Consider the following 12,950-nt stretch of genomic DNA (forward strand, 5'->3'; position numbering starts at 1 on the left):
ACCAAGCAGCCTCTGTGGACAAAGCAGGCAGGGGTGGATAAAGCCTTGGATGAGTGAATGGCTTTAGAAACAGGAGTTATGCAGGAAAACACAGCAATTCCAGCATCCCCACATGGCCCTTTCCCAGGTGCACTTGGGAGCTGGGGGCAGGGGCTGTTCTTCGTCAACCACTGCAGTGCTGGTCCAGCTCCACACTCCTGAGAAGCCCAGAAAGTTCTAGCTCTGCTCCCTTCCCTCCTGCAGTTCTGTCTCTGAGCCAGGTTCCTGCTCCATCTACACACAGACAGGGATCCATGTCGGTGCTGCCTGTTCATCTCCCACCACCACCACAGGGATCTCAGGGATCTGTTCTGGGTTGTGTTTTAGACTCTGTTACTTGCAAATTTCCTGCAACTTGTTCCAGGTTCCTGCAGGGACCGTAGGGACTCTTCACAGTAACAGACCAGGAGAGTGATCTGGAACACAGACCCTGCCTCCTTCATCTGCTTCTGCTGCTCATTCCCAGCACCGTGGTTCTCTGAGATAATTCTTCGTAACGTGTTGGCGAGTAAATTATATTAATGTGAAAAAGTCACTGAGGGACCTTATGAAGTTGCACTAAAGCTTCTGTGGACTTTCTGAGTGCTGGTTCCAAACAGCAGAGCAGCTCCCAAGAAGAACATCAGTGTTACCCCACTTCAGCCAATCGCCAAACTAAATTCAGTAGTGCCTTGCATAAAGGTAACTTGGCTGTATTGTGTTGGTGTTCAGGCAGAGTAACACTCAGATCAGGAATTAAACACATGCACAGACACATGCACACAAAAATGTGTCTGAGCCAATTTCACCAAGCTGGAAGCAATTATGTGCCAGATCTTTTGGGAGAAGGAATTTAAATAGGAAAACAAAAGTGAAGCATAATTAGGAGTTTTTAAAGAATATTTTACCGGATACCAGAAAGTTAAAAGGAAGGTTGTACTGCTTAAAAATATGTCAGTCTTGGTGGAGAGGAGATGTGAACTGTTTGTTCTCTGTCCCGACAGTGAGAAGGGGCAGGAGCGGGCGGAGGGAGCTGTCTGCATGGTGTGGCTGTAGTTTGTGCAGCTGTATCTGTGTGTGTCTGAAAGGTGATAAAATGAGCAGCAACATGATAAAGTAATGGGTAGTGCTGAGCAGGAGGGGAAGCTGCAGCCCGTTGGAGGCTGTGGCACTGCTGTGGCCCGGCACAGCCAGCTGCGGTGGCGGCGGCTCCTGCTGCCGTTCCCGTGCCAGCACTCCCGGCCCAGCATCCACCAGGAGTGATTAATTGTGAGCAACCTTCGAAGTGACCCTCCTGGCTTTTTGGGAAGTGTTCCAGCTCCTTGCCTTTCCAGACTCACTGTGGCTGCAGCCACACAAAGGGCTGTGTCACCATTTGCTCTGAGCTCACGGGGAGCCTGGCGGCCTTGCGCTGCCCGGGACCACGCTCCGTGCCCACCAGATCTAGGGAGGAAGTTCAACAACACTTGACAAATGGTGGTGATGAGGAATTTAGGAACAAAGTCACAGATGAAGTGAGTACCAGCACAGCACTACTGCTGGGGAGAGCCCCCCATCTCTTTCCCTGTGGGGACAGGGGTGTCCCAGCTGATGGGGACACTAACACTGCCCGCCCCATGGAGAGCTTCCCATTTTGGGGATATCTGCACAAGTCTGTCCCTTCACTTCTGTTCCCTTCTCCCAGAGGAAAACGTCTCTTTCATCACTCTCACAGCTGCTTTACTTGGCAAAAACTCAGCTCCTATGTGTGAGTTCCTGCTCCAGGTGCAGAGCACAGGGCAGCTCCTGTGTCCTCCCTGGTGCTGTCTCGGTCTCCGCAACCTGGTGTGGATGTGCAGCGTGATGTCCTTCACCATTCCATGCCAAAGACTCATCTTTGCCCAGGGTTGGGTGGGCCTCTGCTTAGGTGGCAGTGTCACCCTGTGACAGTTGTTCAGCCTGAGGGTCATGAGACTAGGCACTGCTCGTGGATCTCACCACGCCTCTAACCCTCAACTGTTACGTGTTCGATGGAGTTTCCACATAACATACAAATAAAAATGATGGATCCAGTACCAGGAGCTCATTTTCCAGCTGACCTTCTGCCTTGGCTGGCACAGCAGTCTGCACTGCCATGGCTGCACAAGGGGATGCAGAACAGGAACCAGTAGAGTTACAGAGAGTGAAAGGTTTTTTCTCAAGTGTATTAGGAACTAATGAATCCTAATCCCATCATTCTTTCATTACTGTAAGGGAATAATAGAATGGTTAATAAGGGAAAAAAGCAAAGTGCAGTGAACACTTGTTTTGGTGTTTGGGAAGAGGCAAGATGATGTATCTCAGCACAGAATGATGAATTCTTCATATTCCTGCTGTAATTAGGCAGCAAATTAAACAGCAGGTAGGAGATGTGGACATGTTGGAATCAGCAAGGCTGAATTTAATGCAGGAATTGTAGAAGATGTGGTCAAGGTCTTTTTCATGTGTGGATGGTAACAGTCAGTTTTGGGCTCAGAGCTCAGGTTAATGTATTTATGTGTCCACAGGATGAGACTAAAAATGATGGACAGGAAAAGGCTGTAAAAACCAGGAACTGCTCTCAGAATCACCTTGTAGGAAGCTTTGATGAGCTTAATATATTTAACTTACTGGAGAAAAGGTTAAGAGATAATTTCAACACCTGTAAATACCTGTATAGGAGCAGACATTTGGTGAGAGAGCTCTTTATCAGATAAAATGTACCAGGATCCAGTGACAGCAGCAGAAGGAGCACAACTCAGGCCAGAAATAAGGCCCAGATTTCAGCAGTGAAGGCAATTAACCACTGGAAGCACTTACCCAGCATCACTGTGATCTCTCTGGCATCAGCAATATTCAAGTCAGGATCAGATTTTTTGTCAGATCCATCACTGTTCAGGCAGGAGTGACAGAGGGGCAGAGCTGTGATGTGATTTTGTGCTGTGCAGCAAAGCTTGGGCAGTTCGGGGGCTCCTCTGGCCACTCCCTGCCTCCACTGTTGCTCTTCCACAAATCTGCCTCTTCCTCTCAGAGCTCGCCTCCCCTGGCCACGGAGCTGCTCCGTGGTGGGCATGGGTGCCTCGGCTGGCAGCGTGGGTGCCTTGGCTGGCAGCGTGGGTGTCTCGGCTGGCAGCGTGGGGTGCCTCGGCTGGCAGCATGGGTGCCTCGGCTGGCAGCGTGGGTGCCTCGGCTGGCAGCATGGGTGCCTCGGCTGGCAGCGTGGGGTGCCTCGGCTGGCAGCATGGGTGCCTCGGCTGGCAGCGTGGGTGCCTCGGCTGGCAGCGTGGGTGTCTCGGCTGGCAGCGTGGGTGCCTCGGCTGGCAGCGTGGACTCTGTGTGGGCACTTGGTGCAGGCAGAGCTCGGGCTGGAGACAGACAGAAGCTGCAGCTGCCCGCAGTGCCCGGGCAGGCAGAGTGCCCGGTGCAGGGTTGTGGGGCAGCGTCAGAGAGGTGGCCATTCCCAGGCCTCTCCAGTCTGCTGGGCCCTGTAGGGCTGTACAGGGGGTCAGTTGCCTCTAAACCAGAGGTGAATTGATGTGTTGGCTGTTGAAGCATTGGCTCATCCTGTGTCTCCTGGAGCTTTGGCTGGGGAATGGGAAGTGTCATGGCCAGCCTCCCCATCCTGCTGCCACAGCCAGCCCAGGCTCTCAGTTGTCCCAGAGACACTGGCACAGAGTTTTTTGTCCTGATGGTTTGTACCCACCACGAGTCAGCTGTGGTAGGAGCTGGGGTGTCACTTGGTTACTTAGCATGTGCAGATGTCCAAAACCTTGCTCTGCAAGGGCAGCACTGAGAGAGGAGGGAGATTTCCTGTGTCAGAGCATCTGTGAGGCCCAGTGCAAGGCAATGGCTCCTGCTGTGTGCAAGCTGGCAGATCCTGATGGCCTTGCTATGGAGCTGGGCTGGGAATCCTCAGTGGCCCAGTTTGGATCAGTGACTTCACACAGACGTTCGGTGTTGGCAGAGCTGGGAAGAACACCTGTCTGTCTGTCACCTGTCTGTCTGTCACCCCAGAACGTGCCCACCATGCCTGGGAGCTGTATGGGCACTCAGCATGGTGGCCAGCTCCCAAGGAGAACGCAGGGGGTGATGTCTTTCAAATGGCATGTCTGCATCCTGGGGCTCCTGGTTGGTAGGAGCCAGCCCGTGTCTTTTGGACTCATGGAGGTTGTTCAGGAGGAAGGACCCAACAGTGCCCAGGAAACAGCATGCAGTGCTTTGTTTAGAAACCCAGCCAGACAGAGACTCCTGACTCTGGACCGGCTCTGGGGCACAGGTGGTTCTGGGAACAGCAGCCACAGGGGTCCCAGGACAGCCACCTTCCTGCCACGGCATGGGGGCTGAGTTACGTCCTCCCGTCACAAACCGCTGGGTTTCTGGGAGTGGAGGTTTCCCACCAGCTGGAGTTTTGGTCAGTCCAGTTCAGGGTCCTGTGTAGCTGTAGCTTTTGGGGAGGCTTTGAGCCGTGTTCAGCTGCAGGCTCCAGCCAGGCTCTGGGGAGCCAGTACGCTAAGGTGACTCATAATAATCCTGGTTTTTATTTGGAATAAATGATGACATGTTGGCAACAAGTGGTTGAGGGACAGAGTGACTGATGACTCCTTGGGACACCATTTGGCAGACAGTTAATAGCATTAATCTGCACTGTAATCTTGGCCTCTGCAGTACCAGAGAAAACAGGATTTGCTCCATGCCAGGGTGTCCTCAGCCATCCTGGAGCACCTCCATCCCCATCCTGAGCCACATGCTGACAGTTCCTCTGCACCGTGGTGCAGCAGCAGTGTCCCTCTGCCTGTGAGGGAGCAGGGCCTGGCAGTCCAGAGGAGAGACCTGTCCTGTACTTGGCCATAAACCCAGGGGGAGCCCAAAAGTGCTCTCCAGCTGGTGCCTCTTTAAAATTCAGCATAGCCCATTCCCTTTGCCAAAATTGGTTTCCTCCACATTGTAAGGGCCTGTAGCAGCATCCAGCATAATGTCACCAGGAAATTTCACCAGACCCTGTGTTTTATTTTCCCAAATTGCTCTTGAAAATATTAAAAAGATCCTAAAAGGATCCTCAAGTGACTGCAAATTTTCTCCTTCCTGACTGATGGTACACTTTTGGCTAACTCCCATTTATGCTGTTCCCCAGGCAGCCACACCTTAACGAGGAATTCCCAGTTTGCTCTGATCCAGGTGTTTCCCTGAAGCATCTGGGCTGCCACATGTCATGCCTGGGAAAAGGCCATTCTAGATTTAGGTAATTTTCCACCCAGTGCTACGTCATCAGTTGGGCTGTACTGAAAAGGCATCAGGGAGCCATGTGAGTCTCTTCTGGGGAGCTTGAGGAAGCTGACTGGGAGAGGGACTTGGGGAACTGTCAGCAGTCTGGGGGCTCAGTTCCTGCAGGTCTTGGCTCAGAGGCAGGTAGTGTTTACATGTCACCTGTCACTTACCTGATTGACAGGGAACATATCCAGCAGCTGCCAGGGTGCCACTTCCAAAGGGATGCAATTCCTGAGAGCTCTGGCCTTGCTGGGACCACCCAGCAGCTCCCTGGGAGAAGCTGGAGTTGCCCAGTGCAAGGTCTGTGAGCAAGCAAGTGGCTGGGCTGAGGGAGTTCCCCCAGAGCTGGGTGACTCCAGGCAGCTGCAGAGAGGTGCAGGGAGCTTGGAGGGGCTGCAGAGGCTGATGGAAGCTGTTCCTTCTTTCAGGATGAAACACTGGCATTCGTGGCAGCCTGTGCTGCTCCTCAGAAGTGTGATGAAAAGGAATATCCTGGTGGCCTGGGGCTCTCGGCCTGGCTGGGTGAAGGAGCAGGGGTCAGATCTGCACTCCTTAGGGCCCTGCAGGACTTTCCCCTCTGCAGGAGGAGCTTCTCCCAGGCCCTCTGCTTCTTCTCCCCCTTCTTCACCTTCCTCTGCTCTATAGCTGTGGCCATAACCAGGGCTGGGGGCACTTGGGGCTTGGTGCTAGCAGGCACTCTGAGCTCTGAGCATCCCATCCCATCCCGTCCCGTCCCGTCCCATCCCATCCCATCCCATCCCATCCCATCCCATCCCATCCCATCCCGTCCCGTCCCGTCCCGTCCCGTCCCGTCCCGTCCCGTCCCGTCCCGTCCCATCCCATCTCATCCCATCCCATCCCATCCCATCCCATCCCATCCCATCCCAGCCCAGCCCAGCCCAGCCCAGCCCAGCCCAGCCCAGCCCAGCAACACCATTCCCAGGACCAAGCTGATCCCTGTCCCAGGAGAGCAGCGTTGTCCCTGCTTCAGCAGCAGCAGGCTCCCTCCCACGAGGAGGCAGAGAGGAGATGGATGCAGCAGTCAGGAGCGGAGCGCCAGCTAATTACCCTTCCGAGTGTGTCTTGTAAATTAAGGGCTAATTAGAGGCAAAGTCAGTGTCATGGTTTTACACGTGTTTCTGTGGTGCTGAACAAGGCGAGGGAGGGGGAACGTGCAGCAGCCGGGCTGGAGGCAGGAGATGCGGTGGGGCTCTGCAAGGAAGGTCCTGGCAACTTGGGGTCGGGCTGGTGGGAGCACAGGGTGCAGGTCACAGGGCCTGGCAGCTGGGGCTGCGGGGTCCTGCAGCCCGGGGGCAGTGGCCGTGCCCAGCAAGCCCTCCCTTGGCACTGCTGGCAGGCAGGATCACGGGGGATCCCTGCACACCCCTGCAGGGAAAGGGCATTTTGGTCCAGGGTGAGTACAGGGAAGAGGGTGGGAGGTACATGCCATGCTGGTGGTGATGATGGTGATGATGACAATGGGTGGCAGCCGTGCCTGGTGCAGGGCTGGTGGCCACCTCACTCCTCCTTTCAACACTTGCCTTTGGAGGGAGTATTGGACTCTTGAGCTGTCCCGTCAGACACTCGGCAGCCCTGGCTCTGCTTGGGCACATCTAAATAGCAACACTTGGGTTTTCATGGAAACAACAAGGACAGAAACTTACATCTATGTATGAGCTCTGAGGCTTCATGTGGGGTTTTGTGGGGCTCTGCTCTTCATAGAGGGTGGCACAGCACAGGGATAGGTTGCCCAGGGAAGTTATGCCATCTCTCTCCTTAGAGATGCTGCAGACTCATCAGAAACAGTCCAGGGCCACTGGCTCTGGGGGGCCTGCTTGAGCCGGGCTGTACAGGATGGTGCCAGAGCTCCCTTCCACCTCAGCTGTGCTGGGATCCTTGACAGCCAAGTGAATGTGGTTTCCCACAGGAAGACCGGTGAGCTGTCCTGGCCGCAGCAGCTCCCACTGGGGACCTGCTTCCACAGGTGGTGTTCGTTTGCTTCCGTGAAGGCTCCCACTTGTACCCGTCCCATGGGACCAATGGCTCGGCTCTCACAGCCCAGCTTCACCATGGCTGCAGGGCTGGAGCTGTGGGTGTGCAGCATCTGGAGCTGTTCTGTGGCCCTGCCCTGGGCCATGACCAGGTGGGCTGCAGTGAGAGTCCCAGCTCAGTGTCTGTGCCTCTGGGCACGGAAGGAGATGTAGCTTTGTAGTAGGGACAGGGCCTCTTCTCTCACCCCTGAGCTCCCAGGGTGCTTGCTCTGCAGTGGCTGGAGCAGAATGGCCTGAGGGGAGTGAGGGAGAGGGCTGGTGGTGGACAGGTGCAGTGGGATCCCTCGGGCCACTGTCCTCTGTGGCAGATTGCCTGCAGACTGAACGGGAGGGGGTGTGCTCCCTGTCAGAACCATTTTGTTTGCTGTTCTGGACATTTTGGGTATTCCTATAATACAGAAACACTTGACTCATTTTGCATCACTTGTCCTCTGTGACAGTCTCTAGTCCCAAAATCACTCCTCTCTTGGGGGTTCAGGTTTCTGGGCTCAGCCACAGCAGTTTTGAGCTAGTGGAAAAAGGAGCTTCCACCTGCCATCCCTGCCTTACAGACATCTGTTCCCCTGCTTGTTTCTTTGACACCCTCCATGTGATTTCACACTCTCTCCCAGTGTCCCCAGCATGGCTGGATTTCCTGCCAGGGACACACAAGAAGGTGAAGTTGAGAGATGAAAGTGGATGCGCTGGTTGTGGGGTGGGTTTGGGTTTGCCCAGGGGCTGTAGTGAAAATCATGACCATGAACTCCAGCTGTGGGGAAGCTGTGTGCCAGAATCCCCAGCTGTGTATCCCGGGGTGCTGCACTGCAACCCACTAAGATGGGAGCTGGGGCTCCCTCTGGGAAATGGGGCATGCTGGGCTCTTCTGTCAGCACCTTTGGGGTGTTGCACAAGCACCCCCTGGGAGAGGAGAGCCAGGGAGAGCCAGTCCTCATGTGGAGCCACCTGAGGAGTGTGACCTCAGGTACGGGACAGCTTTTCCTTCTCCCCTGAGCTTCCAGGCAGCAGTCAGCCCGTGCTTCGTTCGTCTCTCTTGCAGGTGCTCCCCACTCGACCAGCAGCACCTCCTTGCACTCCGAGCGCTCCATCAGTGGCATCAACCTCGTGGGCTTCAGCTCCAAGCCAGACGGGATGCACCAGCGCTCCTACTCTGTCTCCAGTGCAGACCAGTGGAACGAGGCTGTGGCTATCCCCGGCAGCTGCCCCAACCCCCGTGAGTAGCCCTTCTGGCCTTCTCCCGCAGCCTCAGCAGGCAGGGCGGTTCATTTCAGCGGTGGGGCAGTTCTGAGCTCTGTCCTGTGGTTGTGAGCCCAGAGCCTGCTCGTGAGTGTCAGACACAGCCTCTGGGCCTCGCTGGGACTGTCCCCCTTAGCAAGGGTCAGCTGGCAGTGTCCCAGCCAGAGAAGAGGCTGTCCTGCAAGGCATGGAGGAGCTCCAGCCAAGGGACGCTGCTCTGCAGCAGGGTGGCTCCGAGCCCTCTGCTCTGACCTTGCTCTGAGCTCCACGTGCTGTGGTACTGGGGTTACGTACCACTGCTTTCCCCCATAACTGCACCTCGCTGGCACCCCCATCTCCCCGATTTCGGGGCAGCTGAAGGAATAGGAGTGATTCCTGTCTCTGGAGCACACACTGAGCACGGCCCACCCCCTCCCCCCACGCTCACTCGCTCTCAGTGATGTTTCAGGACAGTTGAGTGAATTAAAATAATTCATACATTTCCCAACGTAGCCACTTTGCCGAATTGGAAAATAAATGCTTTTGTGCTGCATTCATCACTCCTTCGTTCCTGGCTCTGCCGCCGCACTAAAAAAGCAGTTAAATGCACATCAAGAGTGGAGGAGCCATTTCCATGCCTGCTCGCCCCTTGTAGTTCTCATTAGCGCGGCAGCCGCCCCCCCGCCCGCTCCCAGGGGCTTTCGCAGTTTAAAGGAGCCTCTTTATGATCATTACCGGAGTCCGACTGTGCGGGCGCCATTTGCAGCTGAGGAGGCTCCTCATTTGTAACTGTGAAAAACTATCAATTTCAGCGCGCCTGATGCAGCGGCTCCATCATTGGCCCCATCAGCTCCCTGCTGGAAGCGAATTAATCAGACTGTTACTGCTGATGGGGCAGCGCGGGCGAGGGGAGCGGAAGGGCGCAGCGCTGAGCGGGATTGCCGCAGCCCCCTCGCCTCGGCCGCGCCAGCGCTGCGAGGGGGACACGGCCGTGTCCGCTCGCACCCGTGCTGGGGAGGGTCCCCGGCGCCGCGGCACCGGGCCCGGCCCGCGGCAGCCGAGAGCCCCGGCAGCGGCGGCTCCGCGCCCCGGCGCGCTCAGCAGCAGCTCTGCTGCCCTCATGCAGCACTGGTGCCTTGGCACAGATCGGTTGTGTGACATGAGCCCTCTGGAGAGCAGCTCCTTGCCCCAGTTCCCTCCTGTCCCAGGAGCTGCTGTGGCAGGTCTCATCCTTCCTCCCAGCAGCCCCTCTGCGGAGCTGGGGGCTGGTGTGGCCTTGCTGTGCGTTGCTCTGCCCTGCCCTGCCCTGCCCTGCCCTGCCCTGCCCTGCCCTGCCCTGCACAGGAGAGCAAGCCAGCCCATGCCCCCATCCCTTGGTCCCCTGTCTGCCCCTCATCCTTCTGCCCCCATCCCACTTTTCCCAGGCCTTCTGCCCCTTGCCCTGCCTGCCATCCCTCTGTCCTTCTGCCCCCATCCCTCTATCCCCTGTCCTGTCCCCTGTCCTGCTCTGTGTCCCTCTTCTCCTTGTCCTGTTGCTGTCAGTGGAGGAGCTGTCCATGCTCACAGCACCTGGACCCGTCTGCCTCTTCTATGTGCAGTAACTGAGGACTCAAATGAGAGCTGATCTGCACGGTCTGTTGTAGCAGGAAAAGGAATAATGTTTTAAACTAAAAGTGGGTGAGTTTAGTCTAGATATAAAGAAGAGATGTTTTTTTGAGAGGGTGGTGAGGCAGCAGGGTGCCCAGAGCAGCTTTGGTAGTCCCATCCCTGGCAGTGTCCAGGTTGAACAGGGCTTGGAGCAGTCTGGGGTGGAAGGTGCCCCTGCCATGGCAGGGGGTGGGATTGGGTGAGCTTTGGTTGCTTCCCACCCAAACCATTCTGTGGTTCTGTGCTGCTGCCCCTGCCAGTGACAGGGGGGATGAGGTGCCATCTCGGTGCTCACTGATGTCCTGCATGCTGGTGGCTGCTCGCCCGCTCTCAGGTGCCAAGCCCTGTACTGACCCCGAGCCCTGTGTTAGTACTCCACAGACTGGCCACGGGGCCAGCAGCTCTGGAGGGCCCACAGCACAGCATGGGCCACTTGCCTGGGGTCCCAGGCAGTTCCCATACCTGCCCTGTGTTCCCCTCAGCCACAGCTGACAAAGTGGATTCTCAGTGTCCTCAGGGAGGGGGCATTTGTTGGGGGCAGCTCTTTCCACACGGCAGGGCTGAGCTGAGCAGCACAACCAGCCCTCCATCGAGGAGCTGGGCTGAGTGAAGCTGCACCACCCCTGAACCCTGGCTCTGCCAGGGGCCAGGCTCTCTGCTGTGTTTCCAGTTCTGCATGGCCGGGCAGGTGAGGAATTTTCCTGTGCTCAGAGCTGATTTTGGGCACATAGCAAGGCTGTGGGCTGCCATCCCAGCTCCTGGGCACAGGCTGTCTACTCTGGTTGTGCCCTGGAGAGTAGATGGAAGAGCAATGGGATGGGGCCAGGCAGTCATATAAACATGCTCCAGCAGTTTCTATATCTGTCCCTTATGTAAGAGCTCTGCAGCCCACCTGGGGGGTCCCAGGGTCCCCCCTAAGGCTGACTGGTTTGGAGAAGGGCCCGGGAGGTCCCAGGTGTGCCTGTGAAAGGTTCCCTTGGTGAGCTGGGGCTCTGGAAGTCCTTGGGTAAGTCAGAGGGGTTCAGTTGCCCTACTGGGGAAGGAGAGAGTGAGCAATGCCTGGTCTAACAGAGAAGAGTGTGTTCCATGTGCTGCCCCACCCCATTGCCATCCTGTCCCCATCCCACGGGGCCCCTGCAAGTCCCCAGCTCTGGTGCTGGCTGCTGGGCAGGAAGAGCAAGGATGTGGGTGACAATCCCTCAGGAGCTGTGGGCTCACAGCAGGCCACAGGAGGGGGAGTGCAGAAATGTGCAGCCCCTCTCACCAAGCCTGGAGTGGGGCAGGGTGCCAGAGGTTTGGGATTTGTCCCAGGGAGCATCCTGGTGAGCAGGTGGGCAGCAGAAGGAGGATGGAGGCACCACTTGTAACCACTGATGAGAAAGTTCAGGTCCCCTGTGACATATGGCTAGGAGCTGAAGGTGCTTCACACCTGCTGTAAGCATGGTCCTGTAGCAGGATCAGTAATTTTATATTCAGAAAACTGGAGTCTGATTTTATTAGATTTATCTCTCTTAATTGTCAAGGGTGAGCTATTTCCCCATGGATAAATAGCAGCAGAAACACCCTACTGGTGTGTGTCAGTGCAGGAGAAACCAGAGCTGGGAGAGCTCCAGTGCTGCAGCCTCTCTCAGGTGTGTGAGGGGGACACCAGCTGCACCTCCATCCCTGCCTGGGCCTCTGACCCTCTGTGCCTCTCTCCACCCACTTTCAGTGTTTGTTGAGACTGACCAAGCCCCAGAAACCAGTGTGACCCAACCAGGATGAACCAAGGGAGCAGAGGACAGGCTGGCGTGGGAGAAAGGCTTGGCAGGTCCCTGCCATCCCACTGCTGGAGCTGCTGCCCTTGTGCAATGCTGTGGTTCCTTTCTTGACTCCGGGTGCCACAGAACATGGAAATGGAAAGTCAGGACTTGATGGGAAACACTGGACTGTGGCAGAGAGGACAGCACGCTGCCTGGGGCAGAGGTCCTGGGCATGGAGCTGCCATCCATGCAGCTCCATGCCCAGGTGGGTGGACACTGGAGAGGCAGGAGTGGATTTAGGAGAGGGTTAACAGTGCAGCGAGGACTCCTGCGCCTCGTTGCCTTCCCCGGAGTCTGCATTTTTATGCTGATTGGAAGCCTGCGCTGTGTGTGCTGCTGAAATTGAATGTCAGGCTTTTGATTTTGTTGCTGGTCTCTAATGAAATTTGACATTTAATGGTGAGTGCAGCGGCAGCGTGTGTGTGTGTGATCGGAGCTTGATTAGCGCACTCTAATTGACAGTAATTAGGCAGCTCCCTGATTGTTTCTAATTCTGCTATTAATTGTAAGGAACAGTATGATTGAGGATAAATTTGGTGCGTTGCTGCTGGGGATGCAGCTTCTTCAGCTCCGTATCGGAAGCCTATTGAGCCCATCATGCTCAGGTTCCTGAGTGTGGCAACCCCAGTCACCTCGTCTGGCAGAGCAGTGCTGGGAGGGCAGTGCAGGGGCTTTGCAGATCCTGGGGCTGCCCCAGAGAGCCAGATCACCTTCTGGGCCTGTCCCTTCCCAAAAGGCCTGTCCAGACAAGGGACACTGCCCTGTGAGGGAACTGCTTCCCCAGGACCACGCGTTTGGGGATGGGGCCTCGGGCTGCTCCAGAGGTGCTGCTGCACGTGTCCCTGTGCGATCGTTCTGCGTGGATCCCAGCGCAGAGCGGGTCCAGCCCGAGTGCCCAAGGAGCTGCCAGCCCTGAGCTGCACTGGCTGTGGGGGTAGCCCTGTGCCATGGAGCTGGG

General features: G+C 56.3%; 1 protein-coding gene across 3 annotated transcripts in view; it reads left to right on the forward strand.

Annotated features, from left to right (window-relative positions):
- The window catches only part of AGAP3 (ArfGAP with GTPase domain, ankyrin repeat and PH domain 3), a 108,689-nt gene that overhangs the window by 80,817 nt on the left and 14,922 nt on the right, over positions 1-12,950 (forward strand). For all 3 annotated transcript variants that reach the window (XM_021538996.2, XM_031503774.2, XM_077790106.1), the window contains exon 12: positions 8,368-8,541. In XM_021538996.2, the coding sequence (XP_021394671.2) occupies positions 8,368-8,541 (174 nt within the window). The remainder of the gene's footprint in view (positions 1-8,367; positions 8,542-12,950) is intronic.

This window comes from Lonchura striata, chromosome 1, assembly GCF_046129695.1.
Source record: "Lonchura striata isolate bLonStr1 chromosome 1, bLonStr1.mat, whole genome shotgun sequence".
In the NCBI taxonomy this organism is placed as follows: Eukaryota; Metazoa; Chordata; class Aves; order Passeriformes; family Estrildidae; genus Lonchura; species Lonchura striata.